Below are 27,135 nucleotides of genomic sequence, written 5' to 3' on the forward strand. Positions count from 1 at the left end.
AAAACCCCCCCCCCCCCCCCCCCTCCCCTCAGTTAACACTCGAGCTGCGGATTCAGTGGCCACGAAACGAACATGAATCTACCACAACAATAACAAGGCAAGATGGCCATTCGTGCTAAATAATTTTAAGATTTTCCATGGATAAACAAGCACAAAGTAATACTTCCCTGAAAATTTCGCACCGTCAATCAGACGCGAAATGCGATTTTAAAAGGGAAAAGGAAGATAACTGTTTAAGCTCGGACGGGATTCTGCAGGATTAATTAGATGAAGTTATATGCACTTTGAAGTTATTTTGAAGATAAATTTTACGATGCCGAACGTGTTAATTTTTTTCAGAAGAAGGTCAAGCACTTACTCTATACTGAAATCGATGGGAGAAATCAAATTATTTATCGTATAATTGAGTTAAAATACACAGGAACCTGAGAAGACTAGGCTGGTGTCTAAGGGTGTGTTTCGTTTTTTCCCTTGTCACGTAAATTCAAATATAAAGTTTAATTATGAAAGGAGATTTTATTTTCTCCATAGATTTCCCAAGCTTGATACATCTAAATGTGACATCTACGGAAGCTCACGGTGCTTCACTGTTTACATGAACAGGGAAGCACCTCCTCAGTTATTTCTTCCCTCTGTCCACTGTCAAACTATATAATATATTGCTAACATTTATTTGTATCAGAAGAAATGTTGCCGTCAAGTGATAAAGGAACCAAATTTAATAATCTCGGTGCTTGCTGGTGAATGCTTGAGCCCCACCGTGCTTCATTCTCTTTCTTTTGACACCGTGCCTTGCTTTTTCAAGTTTCTTTTTTCTCTCCTAGAAAGAATGTTTGGAAATACTTACATGTCAACGTAAAACTTTGCAATAAAAAAGAGTTAATAACTACTATATGAAAACCCTGTCACGCAAGCCTTTTCATTTGTCTTTTAGTTATTTTTCTAGTTACTAGATACATCTTTAAATATTGGATCTTTATTGATTTTTTTATTTAATTTTTGATTGATTTTGGGTTTATCACCATGATTTGTTCTTGGTCTATTTTATTCAGGATTGTCATTTTTTGAAATAAATATGTCAGCATTTTATTAATGCTTAATTTTACATTTATATAATTTTACAAGTATATATTCATGTTACTTACTGTATAATTAAATAAATAAAAAATTAAAACAATTATTAAATTTAATGAAGTTGATAACTGGATTTAAATCTGGTTAATTAAATCATAAAACCTGAAATAATAATTTAATATGTTGCCTTAAAAATATGTTATATTTAAAAAAAATGTAAAATTATATATTTTTTATATTATAAAAAATTTAATCTGGACTCCAGTGTAACGGAGAAAGTAACCCGGTTCGATACCTAAACTAGTATTTATAATTTATTTCTTCTGCTCTGCTAGATAGTGGGGCCTACTGCCACCCCTATACAATAGAGGATTATTTTTCTGAATACACACACGTATATATTTATGCGTGTATCAACATAATTGCATGTGTGTTTCATTTTAAACAACGAACGTCAAGGACACCATGCTTGCATGTATTAAAAGGGATCTAAACACTTTCATAATAATCAAAGTTTAAAATACCTTAATAAATAGATTTAATGGAATGCAAATATGTTATTTTTTTAAAGAGTCAAAGACAATACTCTGGGTTGAAATTCTAATGAGATCAACTATTTTTCTTTTTCTTACCACCTAGTCAATTTCTCACTGCAATAAAAATTATTTTTTAAAGTATATATTTTTATTTGAAAATTTATTAAAATAATATATATTTTTTAATTTTTCAACATTAATATATCAAAACACTAAAAAAATATTATTTTAAAGTCTTTGCAAAACAAAAATAAAAGACTGTAGTAGGATGAGAAACGCAGTGTTGGCAAAACCTGAACAACAGTATAAAAAAAAAATAGCGGAAGTACTTAGATATAAATGTATATCATTTAGCCGAACAATCCCGCACACAGTACTGGAGCAGAGTATGAGACTAGCTTTCATAAAGCTGATGGGGTTTTCAATTATTTAGCACAGAAGCACGTAAGATCATGTTATCTTCGTGGCTAGCAAACACGTAAAGGCATAAATCCAATTTTTCCTGGAATGCTTGTTGTTTTCTGTTTCTTCAGGTAGATGAAAAGTCTTTTTTTCTAGTTAATTGATTTTAATGGAACTCCTTTCAAGGGAAATCGTGCTATAGAACCCATTCTTTGTTCTCACCATCCGAGATATACCAATTTCTGTGCACCATTTCTGGTGGAACTTTCTGTTTCCAGCAAGAATACTTACCTGTTAAGGCAGAGAAAAGGACTCAACAGGAAGCACCTGAGGAAAGGTACTTAATGGTTTAGCTCCAAACTATCTATAAAAAGAAATTAAAGCCCCCCAAGGAGAAATCTTAATTTCTTAAATGAAAGAGCTTCTACCTTTGCTTCTTCGCCATGCTAATCCAGAGACGTGGACTCTCATTCTCTCAGGCAATTGAAATTGCTCTCACCAAATTTGCACGTTCCCTTCTGAGCTAATCTTTGATAGAAAATTAGTTGTCTAGGCATCACCCTGGAGACGGAACTAGCTAGACAAGACCTGTTAAACTCCATTAACTACTACAATTACCTTAAGATACTTGGTGTTTACAGCTCATAATCCTTACTTACATTTCACAGGGACCCTAAAAAAAGAGGGGTTCACGGTGATCTAAAACAGGCTTGAATAAATCTCAAAAAGTCTCCATGTTAAGCAAGGATTTTTCTTAAGGTCTCGAACCATTTTTCTCACCATCGAATCCGTAAAGTTTCATTAGATTCTCTATTGAGTCCTCCAACCCACACACGTTGATGGGTTTCATGCAAGGAATATATTTTTTCCCATTAAAAACGAGGGAGTTTTATATTTTCACAAAATACTATAAATAGTTTAGCTGAAAGACTCGATAGAGATTTTTCTTAATGCTTTGAAGATCCAATATCTGAGATAATAAAATTCTGTGGGAACTCAGTTGTGATTTAGATTACAATAATTTAAGGATTGCCCAATTTATAGTTCTTGAACATGGTCTGGGAAGAAGATTATCAAGGGGCAAATTAATATAAACATCTTCACTCTGTGCAGCATTTACAAAAAAAGAAAAAGAAAAAGAAAAAGAGAGGGAGCCTAGAATTTGATTTCCATGCTCATTTCTCGAGCACGACAAGCGATCGACTACACAATTCAATAGCAAATCATAGAATCTAGCACAAATCTCAGCTCTTGCACATAAGATTTCCTATATAGAAACATGGCCAGAAAATACACACCCATATACTAACAGAGCTGCTGGGTCATGTCACGAAAGAATACCGTGCAAGTGCTCCATACCTAGTTAGAGTACCATACACGGGGATGCTAGATCAAGAGCTTGAATTTCTTTTTAGTGGTTGATGGCACTTCAAAACTAGATACAAATTCATGGTTCGCACATGAAGAGATCACGGATAGTCCACCATGGGGGGGCCGTTTTATAGCATGGAGAGACTAACGATTCACACGAGAGAATGTTAATTGTCATTGATAGAGGAAAGCCAGAGCACACACCCTCTTAAGTCATACTCGCATGTAGGTATTAAATTCTTCGCCTATGTTAATGTCAAATCATAACGCCCACACCTGACAATCATCGACCTAAATATTCGAGTAAAAGTTGAGATCTGGCTCGACTATTGGGTTGGAGGACAGTCCTTTCTTCTTCTAGTTGTTCCTGATTTCAGTACGAGTAGAGTTCCATACCTTTTATTGCTAGATATGCTGTATCAAATGACATGATCAATTAAGATTCGATGGTGACCGATTAGTCAAATGGGGTTTGGGTTCACCTGCGCCATAGACAAACCGCTTAAAAACTTGGATTTTTTTTGAAAACATTGAATAGCTCAACGCTTTATTATAGTCGGAAAAAAAAAAAGTCAGAAAAACTCGTGATGCTCTGTAATTTGACGCCACACCGAACCTCCCAATGCATTCATTTTGACCCGGTGCCTGTTCTATATATAAAAACAAACCCCCCCATGTCATCTAGACAGTGTTTGATCACGATCTTGAAAAATAAAATAAAAAAAACAACTGGAACAGAAACATATATGACTAGGAGGATAAAATAAGAGACTTCAAATAAATTTATTTTTGCGGGATTTTTAAAATGAATTTTTATATTTTTAAAATTAAAAAAACCAGAAAAACATGTATTTTTCATTTTTCTAGTTTTTTTATACTTTTTTTTTTAAAAAAAACCTGTAAACACCACCTCAGTTTTTTTTCAACCTTAAACATATAGTTACGAAATACACTTCTTTTTTTTTTTGGTTCTTGGGGTCACTGACCTTATATTCTGAGCATTGATCATGCAAGTGAAACTAATATAAACTTTAAATAGAGTTAAAAAAACAATATAAACTTTAAGTTTCTTAACGACCATATAAATTTAATTTTGAAAGGGAGTCCACGCGATAAGTGGGTGTGCTCCTATTCCCCGCTTTATCAACCACCATTCAACCGCGAAGCTAGATCATCACTCGTGAAAAAATATTTTTCACGGCCCAAAAGGAGCCACTCAGATTCTGTTTAGCGACGCTCTTCCTGGAACCGACAGGATAAACTAAAGAGACATAAAAGAGAAAAGCAAAAGCTGCAGGCCTTGGACTCTTGAGGTCATCTCCGTCTCTACTCTGATGATTCATATCTAAGCTGCTATAATTTGGACTGTCCATCGCGTGACCTTAAAAACGGCTTGGAAAGCGATCGAAGCTCGGTCGTTGCGTGCGTGTTCCCCTCAACGACGTCTAGTTACTTGATTTTTCCTGTTTCAGACAAAAGAACCCTCCTAGTTTCACGCATTTACACAACACACACACAAACAGACATGGACACTTGTTGCTTGGTTTTCTAGAGACAGCGTGAGTGTGACTCTATACCTAGCGGGGTTAATGTGGGACCCTCTCATTGTTAAAAAAAGAACAAAAATAGAACTTCAAATTACTCCCCAGTGAGCTATCCAATTCTCAATTTAGTTACAAGACAAAAACAATTATCAACCGAGTCCCGTACACTTTAAGAGGATATGAGTTAGTTCCTTTTTCTCCAAGTTTGTAATTTCCCTGTCGGATTTTCTTTAAAACAATGCATTTTTGTTGCATGTGATAGATGATGCATTAGATGGAAAGTATTAACAGGTGCTGACAGGAGACAAGGTTAAAAAATGTTTGGGGATCTAGCTGGTTTTTTTTTTATTTTGGACTCAATTTATAATGGTTATATAGTTTAGGGATCGAAATGAGGTTTCTCCCAAAAGGATAATAATAAAAAACACGATTGCCATTCGGAAATGTTGTTTTCTATTTCCCGGGATGAACAGGAAATTAAGCGCAGAAAGCAGCAGATGCACTTGCTAATTTTGATCTCTGATGGGCTTTGTAATTGGTTTTACAATTTACCAAGGAACGCAGCTATGGATCCTGAAAAAAGTTATACAGAGTATTTACTGCTGTAATAATTATTTTTTATATTAATAGATCACATCAATAAAAAACAAAAAAGTAATAAATAATTTTTATTCTTAAATAAAATATAATTTTTATTATTTTGATTTATTTAAAAATGTTGCTACGGTTGTTTTTTAAATTATTTTTTATATTAAATAATATTTTTTATTTTTAAAAAATTATTTTTAAGATTAGTGACCATTAAAAATATATTAAAAAATATTAATTCTTAATAAAAAATTAAATTCTTTTAAAAATACAAATTAACTGGCGTTTCCTAACGCTGCCATGATTTTAAGAGGGAGACTAGAAAATGATCCTGCTTACTCTACCTGCACTCTGGACACGCTAGTCAACTCAATGCAACCCTTTTCACAGTACCAGTTTGAGTTTCCAGTTCGTTACAACAATGATTGCTTTAATGCAGACTCCGTAAGTATGGGCTTTTGGAAACCACCAACGAATGCCAATTTATGAAAGGGACCTGGGCTTATATAAATATTTTGTTGATGCTAAACTTTCATGGAGAGATAGATAGGTGTGTTTTTTTTTTTTTTAAGGGTGTCCAGACAGGCTAATTCATGCATGTTGCAATCCTATATTTTTCATTAATCTTACTAGTATTTACACCTGTCTTTAAGAACGTGGATACCCCCCTACAATCCCAGTTGAGAGCAGGGGTGTTCATTTTAGGTTCGGTTCAATTTTTATAAAAGAAAGTAACCAAACTGGAAAAAAAATTTGAAAAAAAAAAACCGAAACTGAACCGAAACCGGGTCAAACCGACCAGTTTCGGTTCGGTTTTTAAGGGAAAAACCAGTCCAAATCAGTTTGGCTCGGTTTTTTTTCCAGTTTCGATTCGGTTCGGTTTAGTTTTTCGGTTTTTTGGTTATAAAACCGAAACCGAACCGAACCGGCTGGGTTTTTCAAAATTTTAATCTGTTTAATCCGTTTTTTTTTTTTGGTTTGGTTTTTTTTTCCGGTTTTCTTGATTTAATCGATTTTTCGGTTTTTTTGAACACCCCTAGTTGAGAGTATGTGATTGCGACTGTCCATCTACCTATTTTTTATCCTTTTCCTTTTCTTTTCTGGTCCTTAGCTGTAGCTTGTTACGCGGGCCTTTTGATGTACCGGGTCTTGGCCCTTGTACCCACTTTTTCCAGGCCTTCGGCCACCCATCAATACACAGTGCTCCAGAAAAGAAAGGAAAAGGAAAAAAGACGCGTCGTCCAGAGGAGAAGAATCCCTTATTTAAATTGGTTCCGGGGGGCGGGGAGATGAAAAATAAAAGCGCACGAAGAAGGCAGTAACGGAAAGAGAGGGAGAGTAGGGTTTGAGTGAAAGCCATGGCTATCGAATGCCTCGTCCTCGGTATTTCTCTTGAAACAAAAGATCCTTACAAGACCTATGTTTTATGTATTTGCATATATAATTGTTTGTTTTGAACAAGGAAGGTGCTGGGCAGGAAGTTGGGAAAAGCTGTGTGGTAGTCACAATCAACGGCAAACGGATAATGTTCGATTGTGGAATGCACATGGGCTATGATGATCATCGTCGCTACCCTGACTTCTCTCTCATCTCTAAATCCAGAGATTTTGACCATTCCCTCCACTGCGTCATCATCACTCACTTGTATACATAATCGTACTTAATACCTCTCTTAATCGCCTTTTTTTCGTGTTAATTTTGCTTGGCTGAATGCAGTCATTTGGATCATGTCGGTGCTCTTCCTTACTTCACTGAAGTTTGTGGTTATAATGGACCTATTTACATGACGGTAATCTGGTCGATAAAATGCTTAGCTGAACTATATATCTATTAGCTAATCGAGCGAAATTAATGATGTTGTTTATATGTATTGATGCAGTATCCTACAAAGGCACTAGCTCCTTTGATGCTGGAGGATTTTAGGAAAGTGTTGGTTGATAGAAGGGGTGAGGAAGAGCAATTTACTTCTCTTCATATTTCACAATGCATGGAAAAAGGTAATTCTAACAGTTCTCTCTCTACCCTGCTGCTTCCTATTCTATCTGATTTTGAAATCTACTGCAATAAAAAAAAAATAGAAATGGTGTTTATGATCAAGTCATATTTTTTTCTTCTAATCCCTTCCTTTTTTTTTTCTTTCTTTTTTCGGTTTTCTGTAATGCAGTCATAGCAGTGGATCTGAAGCAGACTGTGCAGGTTGATGATGATCTTCAGATCCGTGCCTATTATGCTGGACATGTAAGATTTTTTTACCTCAAGTTGTAGTAGCAGTATCTCTTCACTTGACAGCAATTTTTGCATATACTAATAGAATTAGTGCACGTTTCATGCCCTTTTACGTTTAGCACTCAATCAATTGCACTTGTGTTTAAGGAATTGATAAAAGAATTTGCAGTTCAGGGTTTCATATTAAATATGTTTTGTGATGTTCATTTATGTATTTTTAGCTGATATTAATTGGCCGAACTGAAACATAAATTTCCTTGCTAGGCTGCTGCAAAACATTTCAGATTCTGTGCATGACATGGTAGAAAATAACTTTTATTTGAGATTTTTTCTTGTAAATCTGGTGTTATTGCAAGTATCGGGAACTTTCCAGGAAGCTGGAATTCTGATCACAAATCTATCTCCCAAAAAAAAAAAAAAAGAGTTCCAGAACCAAAATGCACTGAGCTAATCTCTAGTTCTGGCTATCTTGACGGATGCAATTGTAGTTTTGTCAAGCTTCAAGCCCAAAGATGTAAAGCTTCTTCTTCTTCTTCTTCCTTTTGTTTTCTAGTTTGGGAATGCAAAAGCATATATAAGAATAAAAACTGGAGTTATGCCTTATCTTTCAGTGGTAGGAGATAAAAATGGTAGCAGTCTTGTTTTTTTTTTTTGGAAAAGAAGTGATGTGACCCAGCTGAAAGGCGTATTTTTGTTAACTTTCTCGAGCTTAAATGGGCAAAGAAAAATAGAGCAGGGATGAGGGAGCATGTGCAAGTAAACATGAGAAGAAGAGAAATCATATCAGTGTTGTACATGCTTTTCCAATATCTGATATAAGAGGCCTCAAAACACCTTCATTTTGCAACACTAGGATGCATGTCTGAATAACGGTTCTATAACTCACCGTCATATTGCATCTTTTGTCAGGTTAAATGCTTGATATGTCTATGGAAAACTTCTGGATTAGCTGGTCTGGATAAAGCCATATAGGAGGTTTGATTTTATGATAAAATTAGCTTGAGTTTTAGTGGTGCCTAAGCATAAAAAAATTGAACAAACAATTGTCTAATAATGAATTAGTGGATACTTGTGACCTTTTCCCTTTCATATGCTTGTTAGATGCTGGTCTGATATGGGCAAATACCCATTACCTGCATCACATCATGTGCACCCAAACATCCTAAAATTTCTAAAGGGCATTAAAATTCTGACTATAAAATCTCCCTCTTTTTTTCGAATTTGTTTTTGTTTTTTGGGGTCTCTTTCATTTTAATGATTTGATTTTTATTTTTCTTCTTTCGTTGTGCTTTCAAGGTTCTTGGAGCTGCAATGTTTTATGCAAAGGTGGGAGACAGTGCTATGGTGTACACTGGAGACTATAATATGACCCCAGATAGACACCTGGGAGCAGCTCAAATTGATCGACTTGAACTAGACCTCCTTATAACAGAGTATGGACATTTAAATATGTTTGGACAACATATTTAAATACATGTGAATCTGCTTGTATAGAACCTTTACATGAAGCCATAGAACAAATTTATGTTTGCACATTAGTATTCTGTTAATTGATTCTAGCATTACTCATTGATTCATTGTTTCTCATAGTCCACATTAATCAGTAATTTGCATCAGGAATTTTAATTCTTTGAAGTATGCAGAAAGAACAATGGTGACAACAGACGTTTCACACTGCCAATTTCAATTGGGTGATTGACAATTAGAGTCTTAGGGGGGGTCACTTCATGTAAATTGCTGAAGACTAGATTTCTTCCATGTTACCTCTTCCAAGAGCCTGCTTTGTCACGGGAAACACTCCAGATTTGCAAGTATACACATAATTACCTCTCCCAAGAGCTTGTTATGTCAGGGGAAACACTCCAGATTTGCAAATACATGCATAATTTATGATGTGCATCATGCAAAATGCTGGAGGTTCAGATTGCTTTCCAATTATCCTTCCCAAGACTCTATTTTGGCTTGCCAACACTGCAAATGTATATTTATCATGCATTAGTGCTCCGAATTACAACTTGAGTATAGATATCATCACTGTTTTCCTTCACAGTGCATTTGGCAACAATTAGGATGGTTGACCTTTGTTTTAGAGATTAAGGCCGCCCGCTAAGGATTCTAATTTCTATTAGTGCTAGTTTTTCCTCTTTCATTGTTATATGAGAAAAAAAACATAATTTATTGCACATGTTATCTTGGTGGATTTTCATTCACTCTAAATAGCTCTGATATATTTAGATGAAACTGGTTTCTTATAATTTGTGATTTCTTTCCTTTTGTTTTGATGGAATATCTTAAATCCAATGTATTTGTCGATACATTGTAGTGTTTGGGTGTTGTTTCCAATTGACAAGCTACTATAGTTATAATGTCTTAGCGTAACTAATCTACCTTGCATTGATACTTTTTGAAGACCTTGTTTACAGAATTGGATTTGCTTCTGCTGAAGGTTTAATTTTTACTTCCCTGATAAATTCTTCTTACAGGTCTACATATGCAACAACTATCCGTGATTCAAAGTATGCTCGAGAAAGGGAATTTCTCAAGGCTGTATGTTTAACAACCTGTCCATTTCTGTATTATGCATGTTTTTCTCTTATCCCAGTGAATTAGGTCACTGTGCTTTTTCTTTCCAATTCTCTCCATTATTTGTGTCTTTTCTGTCACATGTTTCATGAGCATTATATTGACATCTCAATGGAAATTAGTCAACTAAAGTTGCAGGAAGCTTCTTTTGCTGCTTGCTTTTATTCATTGCCAAAAAGCTTGATGATACTTTCTCAAAAGACTGGATATAAATTCATAAATTTGACACACTGGTTATTTGTCAGCTCCATGGATTACATAATGAGACAATTCCTGTCTATGTTGGAGGACAGGCGTATCTTAGTCAAATTTTAATGTTAGTTTTAACTTGTGTTGTTGGCAGTCTAGAACCAGAGACCAGTGTCTCAAACAATCATAATTATGGTGTTAGATTCAGATACAGCTTCTGTCATATGTCATGTTAACATCGGTCTCATCCAAGTTTTTTCCCATCATTATTTCCTGTTTCTTTTCTCCCTTGTCTAGCCTTATTAAATATGGGATACTTGAAGAAAAAACAATCATACCGTATAGTGTTTTAATTACTTATTGAACACTCTAGAGGCCCTTGGCATGGAAAAGAATTCTCAATGGCTGTAGGATTACAGAACCACAATGTCATTCTTAGTGGCTCTTCATTGCTGAATGATGCTTTTCTTTTAAAATGCATATGTACATGACTTACTAAAATTCACTGTTTCTACTGTAAAATGATAGTGTTTTAAGAATGCATGCATCTAGGAATTCAAGTTTTGTTGCTTCTAGTACATTATTGACCTGTATTAAGCATCGTTGCTTTCTTCTATGAGGGAATGCCATGTATTGTTATTTATATTTCCAAGCTCTTGAATTTAGAAGCTTTCTTTTTATCTCTTTACAATAATAATAGTGATGTGTGTCTTGGATAATTAATCAATGTAGGTCCATGAATGTGTTGCTGGAGGAGGAAAGGTGCTTATTCCTACATTTGCGCTTGGAAGAGCTCAGGTATTCGCTGCAAGATTGTTGTTTTTTACCCTTCACTTTGAATCTAATTTGCCTTAATTTGGATTGGTTTATGCTTTAATTTTTTGTGGAAGTTTTAATTGTTATGGAACAATATACACATTTTAATCATGCCATATGTGATTTTATATCTGACTCCTTTCAGTTATGTGACCATTCATGATTTGTGAAAATCCCAACCGATTAAATCTGGTTGGTTCACTAAATTGGAAGCAAAACTTTAGACTTTCACAGCATCATCTTTGTTTTGCACACATCTGAGCTGCATTTCTGGTCTATTGTGATTCAACCAAACTAGTTATTGCTTCAATTTGGTGCTGTCCAGATTGAAAACATATATCATATGGTTGGCAGACAACAGCGTAAATGCAGCAGGTTCCTAAATGTCTATATGAATTGTACCTATATATTTCATTTGATTATTCTCTTGCACTTTATACCATTGAGATGGTGGTGCTTGTGTAGTTGAATTAGGGATTTGGGTTTGGCAGGGTTAGTATGTTGGGGATGGAAATGAATTTGTTATACACTCTATGTTGAACTGGCCTTTTTTTTTTTCATATTTTTTTGATGTTGCGGTTAGTTTAAAGATTTTGAATAAGAGAATTCTCTTAGATGGTGGTGATGGTGATAGTAATGATAGCTCATTGAGAGTGAATAGATTCTGTAGTTCTTCTGTTTTCTTAAGGAAAGGTGCCACTATTCTGAAGTTTTACGTAGTACCAAAACATCTCATTTCTTACAGGGGCATTATATAAGTGCTTACAGTATGCACTGTAAAGGGGATGAACTCTAAAAAAGGAGGCACCTGCCATTTTTAAAAGCAGGGAAAGGTAGAAAGGTGGGCTTTTGTTTTGTTTTGTTTTTTTAGTATATGACCCACCTACATTCCTCAAAGGGAATTTGACATTTCAGATTCAAAATGCTCACCTCTTGCAGTGTACGCTTGTCCTTTTATTCTTATATTAGATGATGCATCATAAAATTTAGTGACATTATATTTTTTGGCAGGGGAGATGCACTGTTTTTTTTTCTTTCTTTGACTAGATAAGCATATTTTTCATATTGTTTGTGTGATTCTACTAGTTCGAGATGTATCCTTTGTGAACACTTCAATATTTTTCATATTGTTTGGTGTTATATGCCTTGATGATGTTGCAGTATCGAGTCTTATAGAATGCCTTAGCATCCTTTGTTGACAGTCTTATTGACTTGTGAATAGGAACTCTGTATATTGTTGGATGACTACTGGGAGCGTATGAATCTCAAGGTTCCTATATACTTCTCAGCTGGTATGATTAAGCTATTATTTCTTCCTGTTACATGGTTAAACATGTTACTTAGTCAAATATTGTATTCTTAATTACCAAAAAATGACGTCCTATTTTCTTCTGTTCCATAGTGACTGCCCATTTGCAAAGTCGATGTTAGATCTATTGAATATTTTACGTAACTGTCAATCATCAATGAATAGAATTTTGTTTCTTCTTACAAGTTGAAGTTAGGCATAGCCAAATAAAAAGAAAAGATAATGTCAATGCATTGATCATTTTCTCCTTAAAATGTTGATGTTTTCCAAGAGGAAAAACGCTTTGAAATGGAGAAACTTTATCTCTGGGATGCATGGATCTGACATTACAATTATCTGGGGTTTAATATTGCAAGAGCATCATCATCGGAGGTTTCTGTTTAGATACAAAGGAAAGTTGAGTTACTGGAAAAGACCAGGTTGTTTGCATGGCTGCCCATCCTTGTTTAGAGCTGGGAAAACTGCAAACAGACTTTTGCCTAATGGCAGAAAATATTCTCGTAATGTTTTCTCTGTCTGGTGTCGCACTGCATCTGTTAAAAAAAAAAAATTAACACTCTGCATGCATTATTTTTTTTTTAAAAGAAATTTCTTTTGGCAAATCATTTTGGAATCTCCTGTTCATTCTTCTCATTCTTTGAGAGATTTATTTGGATACTGTTGATAACTTAAATAGTTCTCCCAAGTGTGTCACCACTGCACTCATATGGATTTTACAGATTCACACTACAGATTTCGAGTTTTACATTTCAGGTTTGACCATTCAAGCAAATATGTATTATAAAATACTTATCAGCTGGACCAGCCAGAAGGTCAAGGAGACATATGCTACACGGAATGCATTTGATTTTAAACATGGTAATTCAAGTGGTTAGCTCATTAACATCATCATGTGTCTTTAGGGTTACAGTTATAGAATTTTCTGGCATGATAAGATTGAAATTTTTTTTAATCTCAATGAATAAGTAATTCTGATATATTGTTGCTTCTTTTAAGGAGAGGGATCTCAATTGGTTGCAAAGGAAAAAACAAATGATGAATATGGAACAAAATATATTAGACTGTTTATTGGGTAATAAGCCCACAGAGGCAGGCATTTATGTCATATCATGTGGCTATCATTTCTTTATTCTACCTCCTGCTACTGGTCTCGCTCTGTTTTTCAGTAAATCAAGCTGATTTTGGTGAAAAAAACGAGTGAACAATATCTGAGGATCTTCCCTGGCTTCCACTACTAGCTTAGTTGTTTGATTCATTTTATGACATAAACCACATGATGCTTCATGAAATAATTTTTTAAATCAATTATTAGCAGACTTGAATGATGTTGTATAATTTAATTGCTCTGCTTCCCATATCAGTGAATGTCTTCAAGTCAAATCTAACATTGTTGGTGCTTTTGTTCAAGCATTTTGCCCTCACACTGGTGTTTTAGGCTACCTGTAGGCCTATTTTTTTGTAAGGATATTGCGAAAAAAAATGGAGCTTTTATAACTTTTCATATTCCCATCAGTCTGTGATAATGATGTTTACACAAGATATTCAGTTGTGATATCAGGTTCTTTTGTGGCATCTCTTGTTTGTAAGGAACTCAATGTCATAATTACTGCATCTTCCAAAATGTGGAGTCATTTGTTTTTTCCACGTGCTTGGTATCAGAAATATAGGTGCCTTTAGTTCCTGTGGAATCCAGTTTGCTATTCTTATTACACAACTGGTTATGATTTGCTTCCTGTTTTCCTCTATTATGGATCGGTTTTCTTTTTAATAGTTCAAATTTAATCAGAGCTTTTATCTTTCTTTTGTGACTATGGAAACAGGTATTTTCTTACCTCGCAGTGTTCTGAGGAGTTTTTTTGGCTACTAACTATATTTTATTTTTCATTATAAAGGATTCCTTCTTTGAATAATTCAATTGATTTCATCTCTTTATTAGGGTTTAAAGAGTATCATGTTGAGCTGAGTAATTTTGAATATTGAATGAAGCAATTTTCCTGCTCATATGAATCATATAATGAATGATATTAATTATATGTCATTGCATTAACCTTGCTTCCTTTCCAGCAAATCCTATTTTTAACTCTTAGTGTTTGGATGCTGCAGTTCACAATTTTGATCGTTCTCTGATAAATGCTCCTGGACCTTGTGTTCTCTTTGCCACACCTGGGATGATTAGTGGTGGATTTTCACTTGAGGTTTTTAAACAATGGGCTCCTTGTGAAATGAATCTTATAACATTGCCTGGGTATTAATTTTGTTACCTTCTCCTTTTCTTGAGCATATAAGGATTCATGATACATATCTCATCAGTAGGAACCAGGAACCCCACAGTTCCCAATCATGACATCTTATATACTTGTCAAAAAACAAAATACAATGACCTTGCATATAAATTCTAACCTACCATTTGACACATATCACCTCAAAAAAAGAATGTTTTAAATTCAAAAGAAAGAAATTTATAACCTTTCCATTAATTTCTCATCACTGGAATGCAAATTTAAAGGATTCCGTCACCAGTCATCATATATTTCATCTAAACCCTCCTGAAATTATTCATTTTTTTTGGGGAGCACAGAATGTGCAAGTAAGGTATTGCACATTTCTTCATGCTGGTTGTGTCTTTTTCTATATCTGCGTTTCTTTTTCTATTCTAAACTTTGAATAAAATAAATGCTGGATATGACCATGCATAGATTGTTCAATGTATATTGTGTTTCTTAAATGAAATGTGAATTTCATCTCTGTACAAACCTTAAATAAATGATAAATTTACAACCATCTTTTCCTAATTTACTGTGCTCTGTTTGCAGATATTGTGTGGCTGGAACTGTAGGGCATAAATTGATGTCGGGTAAACCTACTAAAATTAATTTGGACAAGGACACCCAGATTGATGTGCGATGCCAGGTGCATATTGATCTCCCACCCCTTGTTTACCATCATTTCCACCTTCTCTCTCATTTTATTATTCTTTTGATAAAAAGAGTAGGATTTTAACTCAAGATGTTGCTTTCCCTGTCTTTGGGAGAGTACCACTGGGCTAAACACCCTTGGTTTCATAAGTGGTATCTTATGAATTTCCTGGGATATGAATTATTCACAACTGATAAGACAATATGTATTCACCTAAGACTATGAAAGAGTTCTTCATCAGCTATTGCCATGAAAAGTATAATTGAGTTTGCTTACCAGGGATGATAGAAAATGCAGGTCATTGACTCATTGAGGTGTGATGATGTTGGCACCTGTGAAGCTGAGCCTTAACACATTTATTGAATCCTTGCATTTTAACAGATGTTTGCTAAAAAAAATATATGATCTTTTTGCTTCAGAGAATTTTGGCTTTGGTTGAGCTACTGTTTAATTTGACTGGTCTCTAACTGCCATTAATCCTGTTCTGGAGGTTAGAGCCTGGAGATCTAGGATTGTTGTTTTCTGAACACACATGATCGGAAGTTTAAATGTCTTATTTGCAAAGATGAAGCTTGACTGATCTTTCTTTACTCCCTAGATTATCCAGCTTCTGTGAGAGAGATTTCACTGGCCATTTGCCCAGTTTTTGCTGTTTTTTGTTTTTATGTGGTTATTTTACATAAACTATAATTGAAACAAGAGAACTAACTAATCTTGTTTTGGTTTCACCCATTGATATTGCATCTTCAAGCTGTAATGATTAGAATCTTACACAGTTCTATGGGTCGCATCTATGTAAGCTGTGTTTGGAATAGAGACAAGTAGTACAGAAAAAGTTGGGTTGGCCTTGAATTTTATCTCAGGATGGTTTTGTTGCAAGTTCTATATGCCCGTGTAAGTTATAGACAACTGGGAAAATAAATGTATACCAGGAACGTGGTGCTACCCAGTGCTTTTCTATTTATTTGAAGTTCTGTAGAATTAATCATATGTGAAATTTAGTATACAGTACCCTGTATGGTTTGCAACTCATGCTGGTGCTATATTGAATATGGAATCTGAAAGCAGGGTGCTCCCACCATTTGAGGCGTTGTATCTTTCTCCTAGAGTGGGATAGATTGCTTGCTCTCCCTAGAAAACTAGATTTCTTTTCCCCTGCCTCAGATGGGATAGATTGCTTGCTCTCTCTGAAACTAAATTTTTAACCTCCCCCCCTCTGTATGTGTGCATGGAGAACACCTGTGCCTTTGTGATTTTGGGAGAGCTTAAATGATTTTGTCTATTCATTTTCATAGCAGTCCTGACTATTTGATTGTATTACCAGATTCACCAATTGTCTTTCAGTCCTCATACAGACAGCAAAGGAATCATGGATCTTACCAAATTTCTCTCGCCTAGGAATGTGATATTGGTACATGGTGAGAAGCCTAAAATGGTTTCTCTTAAAGAAAGAATACAGTCTGAACTGAGAATTCCATGTTATCTTCCAGCCAATTGTGATACTGTGCACATTCCTTCGACTATCTATGTGAAAGCACATGCCTCAAACACATTTATCCGCAGTTGCTTGAATCCTAATTTCAGGTTCTTAAAAAGAAGTAAAGAAGACAATTCTGATCAAGTTTTAAGAAACACAAATCCCACTGCCCCACTGCAGGTAAATGATGAAAGAGTTGCTGAAGGGATCTTGATTATGGAAAAAGGCAAAAAAGCAAGGGTTGTGCACCAAGATGATCTACTGCTCATGTTGAGACAGAAGAAGCACGATGTTCAGTTTGCGTATTGTTGTGCAGCACAACTTGACAACTTGGAAGAGACTAGAAACAGAGATGATGCTCTTGGTCTTTCCGACAAGTGCTCTAGCCTTCAGCTATTGTTTAAAGAACTTTCAAATTATTTTTCTGGAGTAAACATCCAAGATCTTGGGGAACATCTTCAGGTGGAGTCATTTCATGTGTCTGTCTGTGTGAAGGACAACTGCCCATACAGAATAATTGATGATTCTCAAAAAGAAGCAGCGACAGTATATTTTTGCTGCAGTTGGTCTGCAGCAGATGAAAAGCTTGCCTGGGAGATCATTTCAGCCATGGAAAGATTCAGTTTAATTGACAATTTACCATGCAGAAATTCCATTTCAAGGACAAATTGATAGGTGTGCTGCCCTGTCGCACATCCATTTACTCAAGAACTCCGTGAACTGTGTATCTAGAAGAGTCTCAATCCTGCTCCTGTGTGCAACATTTCATGACTTATCTGACAGAGGAATTGGCTGCTTTTTTATGATCCAAGAGCTAGTTTTTTCCAGCTTTCCACTTTACTGGAATAAGGGTATTGTATGAGCTGAGACTTTTGAAGCATACCAATTTCCATCCCATACTGACATGGAATTTGAATTTTGACAATTAGCATTCTGTGCTTGAAGCAGCGGTGTGAAAGCAAAAGCAAAAGGATGGCTGATTAGTTTTCTTACATGTCAATCGATGAAAAGGGAATTTTTTGAAGCTGAAATTGCATTGGTGGTCATGATACATGTACTGTGAAAAGGACTTTGTTGGCGGAAATGCTTTAGAAGGGATTGTGGCAGTCCAGAGACCAGCAGGGTGATACCAGCCTTGTGTGCTATTTGAATCTTGAGCTGCATTCAATTTCATATTCTCTCCCTGTTTCTTCAATTCGTTTTGTCACTACAGCAATGTCTTGTATTGTAAAATAACGTATTCGAGTATATTAAGGCCGCTAGACTGGAGTCATATTTCGGATCCTATTTTCTCTCTCCTTTTTAGAAGTATAATAAGTGGCCGTGGGTCAGAGTAAATTACTTTTTTATCCTTGTTTTGAAGAAGTAACAATTCTGCAACTCGGGGCATAAACCCTATTCAGTAAAAAGCTATCATAATTTAGTTAGATAATATAAAAACAATTAACGAAAGTAAATTGATTTTAAACAAAAAGAAAAAAAATTCGTAAGAACGTGAACAAAAGGAACAGTTGCCAGAATAAGGTGACGAAGTAGGATCCTAGCCAGCCCACCCAATGTGGAGTAATGAACAAGAAAAAGGTAAAAAAACAAAACCTTAGTCAATCTAAACGAGTATGTAACGAGTATGTAGAAAAGTTATAATATTGAGATAAATTAATAAAAATTGAATTAAAAAACAACAATTTAATTTCCAGATGTTGATTATGAGATAAAAAAAAGTTAATTAACAAAAAAAACCAAATAAATAGTAAACTGGGCAAGCCACTAATCTCTTTAACCCAGATCATGTAAGCGAAAAATCTAATATAGACAAATCATGAAAAATTATGAAGCTCAATTTTAAAATAATTTAATATTAAATGATAAAACTAAAAGAATTAATTAATAAATAAAAACAAGTTAGTTTATCAAACTCACAATTCAAGTGATAAGAATGGGGTGAATGAATAAAAAGTACATTAAAAAAAATCATAAAGCTCAATTTAAAAAAACCAATGTGGAATGATGAAATTTAAAATGAAAATTGGTGTAAAAAGCAGACCTTGAAAAAAAATAACCTATATTAACATGAGTTAAGTTTTCAAACTTGTGACTTTAGTCATAAAATCAAGATTACCACATTAAAAAAACTATACAATCAAAATTCAAACAAATCGTATGTCAAAGGATGAAAATGAAAAAAGAAATTCAACCTTATAAAAGAACTTGAAAGAAAAATAGTAATTAAAAATACAAGAATCAAATTTAAAATAAAAATAAATGAGCGAACAAATTACATTTTATGATTTAATGATGAAATTTTTTAAAAAATCATTTTCATAAAAGGATGCAGGACAAAAACAAGCAATTGAAATAACAAGGAGAAATTTGAAAAATAAAATAAAAGGACAACCTTCAATTTTTTGATCGGAGAATTAATTTTTTTAAAAAAATAGAATTGAAGAAGCAATCCATTGAATAAAGATTAAATCTAAAATGATAATAAAATGAGGGGACATTTTAGAATTTTTAATAAGGCATTGCAAATTTCAAGGAAAGAAAAAAAACACAAAGAGAGAAAAGAAAACACCACTAACAACAAATCATTATGATAAATCCGACATGTATTACTCCATAAGGAAGAGGAAAACACATCGTACCTATCTCCATCATTAACGATCGTGTTCAGTAGCTAAAGAAAATTGCTTGCACCGCAATAAACTTTATTGCCTCCCTCGTTCTTTAAGGAGTGCGATGCGCGCATTAGCCAAAGAAACTCTCCATGTTAGCTATAATCTTTCTATATTTGTTTCATAAGCAAATTTGGTGTATGAAATTTTAATTGTTTTAAATCAATAAAATCTAAATATATTTTGATAATTTAAGTATTAATCGAGCATCAAATTTTTTTTCTAAAGTTACAAGATCCTTATATATAGGAAATCAAAACAAAACATCAAGTCAATTAAAAATAAACAAATTCAAACAAATCAAAATTTTTAAAAAGGAACAACAACCAAAAAAAGGCAAAAATATTTGCCTTGACATTGCAACCTAGCTCCTAAAAAGATATAAAATTGAACGGCTCAATATTTATTAAAATCTTTAATTTGGCTCTTATAGCTTTAATTGCTATTAATCAATAAAATTAAATTTTATTTTATAAAATTAAGAATTAACTAAATAATAAAATATTCTATCAATATCTTGATGTCTTCACTTATAAACAAGGAAAACAATCATAGCTCAAGTCCACATAATTTATGTCAAATGTTCAAATTAAAAGGAAAAATTTGAAGGACCAGAACATAAAATATACAAGGATAAAAAAAATTATCGTAAATTAATATTGTGATGCATGGGTGCGAAAAAACATAAATGGTTTAATAGTTAGGATGTATTTAGAAGTATGGTTGAATTGTTTTTATGAAAAATCTAATTTTTATTTATTTTAAATTATTTAATTTAATTTTTAAAATTGTTTTAATGTGCTAAATTTTAAAAAAAATTAAAAATATATATTATTTAAATATATTTTCAAACAAAAAAATATTTTAGAAAATAAACTTACTAAACTTTAAAACACCAAGTGAAATAGCACTAGTAAAGGAGAGAAGTTTAAATTCCCCGTTTGCCAAAGCAATGATAGTCAACCATAGAGTTATAAAAAAATAAAAAATAAAAATTGAACGGCAGATATAAATTTCGTGCGGAGCGTCCAAGAGAGAGACTTGCCGCTAGCAACAGGTTATACGACTTGTAATCTACCCCGCGTTGCGAGGATCCAGTTTCGATAATTAAGCTTTTTTTTCTCACTTCGATGATTGCTCTGTCCCTCCCCCTATAATTATTTATTTACCTATAAAAAAATTAACATTTTTTTATAAATTTAAATCTCTAAATTGATACCTCCATCTCTCCCCCGCTTCTATTTATCTCAGATCCTCTAATCTATACAGACATGTCCTGCTTTATATCCCAATGCTTTCTTCTTTTTCTTTTTTTGGCAGGAATCCCTTAAACGGAACTAGCTGCTTGAAAAAAAACAAATGGAGAAAGATCGAGAAGACGGAACGGGGAAGAATTGTCTTCTTAATGATATGACGTGAATGTTGTTTTTAAATCTGGGGGTGACACGTGTTCAATAAAAAAAGAGTCGGCTGCTAAACTATCCATACAACAAGGATTTTAAGAAAATATTTATACTACACTGTATTTTTAAATCAAATGCCACCGAGCTAAATGAAGTGTGTGGATGCAATTCTCAAGAGGGCAGTGCAGGAAAAACTGGTGCTCTCTGTTTTTTTTAAAAAAACTTTCTGATAAAAAATAAAAATAAAAATAAAAATTCATGACACCTAAAAAGGAAAAACGAGCCGGAGAAAGAATCTTTACTGTCTAGACGGTTAATCTTGAGGTGTCAGTCAGCAAAGATCATTCTTGCAAAAACCCTAAAAATAGGGGGAAAAAACATCAACATTTGAAAAGGTCTCGAATGTAAGAGAGATTCTCCATCGAAATAAGAAATCCAAGCAAAATTCTAAAATAGGAGAAAAATGTGTCCCACGAAACGATGAACCTTAGACTTATTACGACGACGTATTTACCGGTTTTGAGCCCCAAGGCTGTCCATTCAATCATCTTCAACTCTCTCCATTAATAAAAAAAAAATTAAATAAAAATAAAAATGACACCACCACCAACACAGCAGCCAAAGCACCCAGTAATAAGTCAACGAAGATATATTCCGCAATGATCTTCAGCGGCCATTCAACCCCTACCCCCTTCATATATTCTTTTAATCCTCATAAATAAATAAATAAATTCCTCGAATTTCTAACCCCAGATAATTAAAATTTTACGATGACCTTCCTTTCTCTCTAAATCGACACGACCACTGCACCTTCACTTACTCTCACTAAACTTTGTCCGAGAATGTCATCCGAAAATGATTCCCACGCGCCACTCCTCCGCCCTCGCCAAGACTCCCCGACCTCCCCAACCGCCAGCCAAACCACCCTAGCCGTCCTCCTCGGCCGAGCCACTGGCCGCCGCGGCCCGTCCATGCTGGTAAGAGAAACAGCAGCTCGTGAGCTGGATGAGAGACGCGCTGACTGGGGGTACTCGAAGCCGGTGGTGGCATTAGACATGCTGTGGAACGCAGCGTTCGTGGTGGTTTCGGTAACGATGCTGGTGGTGACGGCGAAGGAGAGGCCGAACACACCGATAAGGATATGGATCTGTGGGTATAGCTTGCAGTGTTTGGTGCATGTCATTTTGGTGTGGTTGGAGTATAGGAGAAGGAACACGAGGAGAGGGAGAGATGTAGAGAGCCAACAACAGTCAATCGGGGGAGAAAATGTTGCTGAGAGTGAAGACGAGGATGGCGATGAACAAGATAGAGCATCTCCTCCTAGATCAAGGTAAATGAAAATGAAGATAAAAAAAAAAGTCTTTCCTTTTTTATTTTTTATTCTTGCGATTTCTGGTTTTTTTGCTTATTTGGGATTTTCTCTTTCTTTCAAATAGATAATTTCAATTTCGAGTTTTGTGTTGGTTTTCATATCACATATTATTAGGGTTTTAGTTTTTTTGTTGCTGTTTTACTGTTGGTTTGATTCCTCAACTCATGTGTACCCGAGAATTCATATTTCATCAAATTCTTCTTTATTGGAAGACTACTAGCTCAGCATCCAAGATGGACATTTTTGCGCATTTTGCATTATTAGGTGGTACATGGAATGGAAGGAATGTGAGCTAATTTGACAAGTTCATGGAAAAGAGAGAGATGATTTGACGAAGTTCCCAAGTGAACGGATTACAATTTCACTGGAGGAAATCAGACGTGGAACACGTAACATGCTTTTTTCTTAAAAAAAGTTCTAAACTTGAAAGAGGTGTTCTGCGATTATAAAACTTAGTGTGGGGTAGATTTGACTAAACTTAAACAGTGAAAGGAGATTTTTGCATGAAAACGAGAGGGGACTTTGTTTTTGTTCTCCCTAGTTATTAAGTTACTATCTCAAACCACGAGGGATTCTTGCAATCTATCTTGAATTTAAGCATTTGTGCAAAGAGCGTTAAAAATTGATTTGTCTATGATGATAACATGGGCACATCATCTATGGAATTCTAGAGACTGGATATCTAGTCTCATGCTTGTGCCCGCCTCTGCTTGGTTCACAAAAGCTTTGAAGTATGTGATTTCAGTATACATATGTGTATGTGTTTATTCAAATGGGAGTGAAGCGAGCTCCAAAATGTGATATCTTGCTATTTGTAATTGAGTAACTTTCCTCTCTCCTTCTCTTGTATGGATCTCCAGCAGTATCGGTTACAACATGTTGTCTAGTAACTTTACTGGAAGGTTTATCAATTGTTGCTGTCATATTAATTTAATGATTTCTGGCTCAGTTTCACTAGAAGATGTGAATCGTTGAATACCATGGTGTCATTTCTCTGGTGGATAGTTGGCTTTTATTGGGTAGTCTCTGGTGGCAATGCCCTTTTGCAAAATGCTCCTCGTTTGTACTGGTAAGCATTTTACTAATCTAGTACAGGCTTTCAGTTTCCGTTGAATTTATATGGTTGTAGGCATTACCTAATATCACAAGATCTTTTGAAAGCTTCAGGTACCCTTGTCTAATAGAAATTTCTCTTACCAGTATAACTGCCCTTTTCTTCTTCCTCTTTTAAATACAACCATGCCCGATCAGTGATTTCCTATGTCAGCGTACCAAGACATTTTTTTCTGAAGTAATCAACAATTCCTCATGCTTTGTACAAGATTATTTGGCACATAAACCTTGCAAATGTTAGGATGTAGGTCATCCCCGTACTTTTTTATTTTCTTGGTTTGGTGCCTGTAACAATAATATATGCAAATAAAGACCACAAGGATATCTAATTCTGAATTTCTGCAGGCTGGCTGTGGTTTTTCTCGCATTTGACGTGTTCTTTGCGATCTTTTGTGTTGTTTTGGCATGTTTGATTGGGATCGCTCTCTGTTGCTGCTTGCCATGCATTATTGCAATTCTTTATGCTGTTGCAGGGCAGGTATGATGATAAAATATTTACCAACATTAACAATCTGATGGCTTTGCAAAGCTTATAGCTGTTGGCATTTTCATGTGCTTAATTAGGACTTTCTGCCTCTCTCTTTTCATGTGTGACTAAATAGGAAGGTGCATCAGAAGCAGATCTCAGCATGCTGCCAAAATACAAATACCTAGTAATGGGTAATGAGGAAAAAAGGCCCAGAGTTGGGGCAGGGAAAATGGTTCCTGTGGAAACAAGCAGTGGGTACTTGGCAACTGAGCGTATACTTTTACCTGAGGATGCAGTAAGTTATTTATCATGAGAATTTTCACTTTTTTAAAGACTCTGGATCTGCACTTTTATGAACCACATTTAGAAGGGAATGCTGTCATTTTTGTTGAAAAGCAATGGAGTTTTGTCAACCTGTTTACTGTCATTTCGATATATATATCGCACTTGTACATCTAGTGTTTCTGCATGTCTGCATATTTGTGCAAAAGGAATTGAAAAGGAAATTTGAGCTATTTATATACTGTAATGTTGATGAGAGAGCACTGTCTTGGATCATACTGAGATGAGCAGCGGTGAACCTGTCAGTATGGTATAATCATTTAATCTTCATGTCTTGCCACAATTTGAAATCTCTTTTTAGCCAGTAATCACTTATTCCAAATCTCCTTATAAAAAGTGGAAAATCATGTCTCTTTAGAAGAATGAATGCACGTGTGTGAAATTGCTGAGATGTAAAACAAGAGATATCACTTCTATTGTTGTTAGTAGTTCAATTTATTTGGGTGAGACAAATGAGTCCTGGATATGAGATACTTTAGTGAGCATGTTCTTTGCACCTATATTTGAGGATATGGACCTTAATTGTTTTTGCTTAATGAAACGAGGACAGCCAAGGACATCACAAACTAGGTACATCAAGTTCAATCAGATTTGCCTAACTTCATCAATTAGCCGAGTTTCTCTCTTGCAAATAATTTGAAAGTCGTAATTGATGATATCATTGCTTAAACATTCTGCATTATGTTACATTGCAATGCAATGCATTTAACTTTACACTCTTTGAAAGGAACTGGATATGTCTAATTTATTGACACATGGACTGCATTTCTTCTAGTAGCTCTATTTTGTACTATATTAGATTTGGGCCCTTATTCAAGGCCTCTAAAGTAAATAGGAGGAAAAATTTATTCGGTTATATTTTGCCCAAACAAAACATGATGCATTATTTGTTTTTTCTTTCCTTTCCTTTTCTTTAAGCGTGCAGTTATTCTAAGGCATTTAAAATTTAATACCATGCAAATTTGCTAAATTAAGTCCAATATTACAACGCAGAGGTATGGGGACCACATCTGGTTAGGAAAAAACAAAAAAAATGTTCAGTGACCATATTTTGAATTAGAAGTGGTTAATCAAGTATTAAAATTGCCTGCATCTTGCCTATTCTTAAAAAAAAAAAGTCATCTTACATATCTAAATGGGATTGGTACAATATCTCAGGAATGCTGATCATGAAAAGGAAAAGTAAAATAGTGTAAGAATAATGCTAACTTTACCAAATATCCTTACCAAAATCACTTCTTGGAAAATCTTAAGCATTTAATGAATGGATCCGGTCCCATAAATTTAGAACTTACATATTGTTTTTACTGTAATAGAAGATTATGTAACAATATTTGATTGCCATCAACCATCAATATTTTAGAGATTGTTCTTACTGTGTTTATTTAAAAAGAAAAAAAAACAGCTTTTACTATAAACATCATGGTATGGGAATGTTTTCTTGCCATGAACATATATTGAAGTACTTTATTAGGTTTGATGCCAGCTATTGAGCCTGTTATTTGGCCTGTCTGTTGTGAGAGCATCCTGCAGAATCTTAGGCAACCTGTCATGTGGTTGGATGTTATTGGTCTAATAAGTTTGCATTTTCATGCTAGGCTAGTCGGCTGCTGTGTCAAGGAGTTGCTTAAATGTACTAGGTTGGGACCTAAATAATGCATGGTTCAAGATTCTCTTTTCACTTGTTTTCTCGTCCAATAATAGGGGAGGTGGGAATGGTATTAAAATTATATGGTTTGACTAAGAAATATGGAAAAAATTGTAAGGACCAAGAATTAAGTGAAAGACATACATGATTCTAAGAACAGTTCTCTTTCAGTATCAAAGTCATGTTAAGAGATTTCACCAGTGCTGTAGAGTTTGGTTTCAATATTTTCTTTTGATAGTTATTTTTCCCTTTAGGAATGCTGTATCTGTCTTAGCCCATACGAGGATGGAGCAGAACTCCATGCACTCCCTTGCAACCATCATTTCCATGCAACGTGCATTGTGAAATGGCTTAAGATGAATGCAACATGTCCTCTCTGCAAGTACAACATTCTCAAGGGAAATGAACAGGTATGAAGAAAAGATAAGGAGAAACCACAATCAACCGGGTCGATACTCCCACATACTGTTCGCCTTCTTGTACAGAAGAAACCAAGGCACAATGAAAGAGGCTTCTTCAAATTTCTGTGAAGAATACAAGTTGTAGCATTCAGTAAACAACGCTTCAGTTAGTTTTTATTTCAGTCTGGAGTTGTATTGATTCGTCTTCCTCTCCTGATTTGTTTGAGAAGCATGCTAAGATGGAGCAAGAATTTGCAAACTTTCTGTTTATGCTTAAATTATATGTTTTGTAGCAATGTAATTGCATGATTGCATCTATAGTAACCTGCCAAGTATACAAGTGTCGACCAAATTCTGGCTGTTCGGTATATAGTGTATCAGCTTCCTTGGCATTCAATTCATTTGAAGATTTGATTTTTAGGCTTCATGACTCTCTATAATTTGTGTAATTGTTTAGTCTTTCTTCTCATGTGGTTACATGGAAATGAAGTTCTTGCTGGTGAGGCCTAACTTTGTTCTGCCATTGGTCGTGCTTTTATAACTGCAGTAAGAATGGTTGCATTTCTAACTTTGCAGACGCAGCCTTAGGAGTGTGTTTGGAAGTGAGGTGGTGATGTTTTTTTAAATTATTATCAGACGCAGCCTTAGGAGTGTGTGTTTGGAAGTGAGGTGGTGATGTTTTTT

General features: G+C 34.7%; 2 protein-coding genes across 5 annotated transcripts; both read left to right on the plus strand.

Annotated features, from left to right (window-relative positions):
• The first annotated feature begins 6,711 nt into the window (after positions 1-6,711).
• CPSF73-II (cleavage and polyadenylation specificity factor 73 kDa subunit-II) lies at positions 6,712-18,224 on the plus strand. Of its 3 annotated transcripts, none has more exons than XM_011023465.1 (13): positions 6,712-6,898; positions 6,978-7,159; positions 7,232-7,304; positions 7,395-7,512; positions 7,680-7,753; positions 9,038-9,174; positions 10,225-10,288; positions 11,246-11,311; positions 12,552-12,621; positions 13,392-13,496; positions 14,742-14,883; positions 15,452-15,548; positions 16,879-18,224. In XM_011023465.1, exons 2-13 carry the CDS (start codon positions 7,041-7,043, stop codon positions 17,701-17,703), a joined length of 1,890 nt encoding a protein of 629 aa, XP_011021767.1. In that variant the 5' UTR covers positions 6,712-6,898; positions 6,978-7,040; the 3' UTR covers positions 17,704-18,224. The 3 variants fall into 3 exon arrangements, with proteins under 3 accessions (XP_011021767.1, XP_011021766.1, XP_011021768.1); XM_011023464.1 differs by having other exon boundaries at positions 6,982-7,159; XM_011023466.1 differs by having other exon boundaries at positions 6,993-7,159.
• Positions 18,225-21,735: 3,511 nt separating this feature from the next.
• LOC105123756 (E3 ubiquitin protein ligase RIE1-like) lies at positions 21,736-26,870 on the plus strand. Of its 2 annotated transcripts, XM_011023467.1 has the most exons (5): positions 21,738-22,436; positions 23,428-23,547; positions 23,937-24,069; positions 24,194-24,355; positions 26,305-26,870. In XM_011023467.1, the coding sequence occupies exons 1-5, from the start codon at positions 21,949-21,951 to the stop codon at positions 26,464-26,466; spliced, it is 1,065 nt and encodes a 354-aa protein (XP_011021769.1). In that variant the 5' UTR covers positions 21,738-21,948; the 3' UTR covers positions 26,467-26,870. The 2 variants fall into 2 exon arrangements, with proteins under 2 accessions (XP_011021770.1, XP_011021769.1); XM_011023468.1 differs by lacking the exon at positions 26,305-26,870 and having other exon boundaries at positions 21,736-22,436; positions 24,065-24,069; positions 24,194-24,341.
• The last annotated feature ends 265 nt before the right edge of the window (positions 26,871-27,135 follow it).

The sequence above is a fragment of the Populus euphratica genome, unplaced genomic scaffold (assembly GCF_000495115.2).
Source record: "Populus euphratica unplaced genomic scaffold, PopEup_1.0 scaffold9.1, whole genome shotgun sequence".
Taxonomy (NCBI): Eukaryota; Viridiplantae; Streptophyta; class Magnoliopsida; order Malpighiales; family Salicaceae; genus Populus; species Populus euphratica.

Excerpts from the sequence above, each read along its gene's own strand:
- CPSF73-II (XM_011023464.1), top strand. The coding sequence starts at position 6,874 with ATGGCTATCGAATGCCTCGTCCTCG. Across the intron at positions 10,289-11,245 it reads AAAGGGAATTTCTCAAGGCT|GTCCATGAATGTGTTGCTGG; the intron begins GTATGTTTAACA and ends TAATCAATGTAG. Across the intron at positions 14,884-15,451 it reads AATCTTATAACATTGCCTGG|ATATTGTGTGGCTGGAACTG; the intron begins GTATTAATTTTG and ends CTCTGTTTGCAG.
- LOC105123756 (XM_011023467.1), top strand. The coding sequence starts at position 21,949 with ATGTCATCCGAAAATGATTCCCACGCGCCACTCCTCCGCCCTCGCCAA. Across the intron at positions 22,437-23,427 it reads GCATCTCCTCCTAGATCAAG|TTTCACTAGAAGATGTGAAT; the intron begins GTAAATGAAAAT and ends TTTCTGGCTCAG. Across the intron at positions 24,070-24,193 it reads TTTATGCTGTTGCAGGGCAG|GAAGGTGCATCAGAAGCAGA; the intron begins GTATGATGATAA and ends GTGACTAAATAG.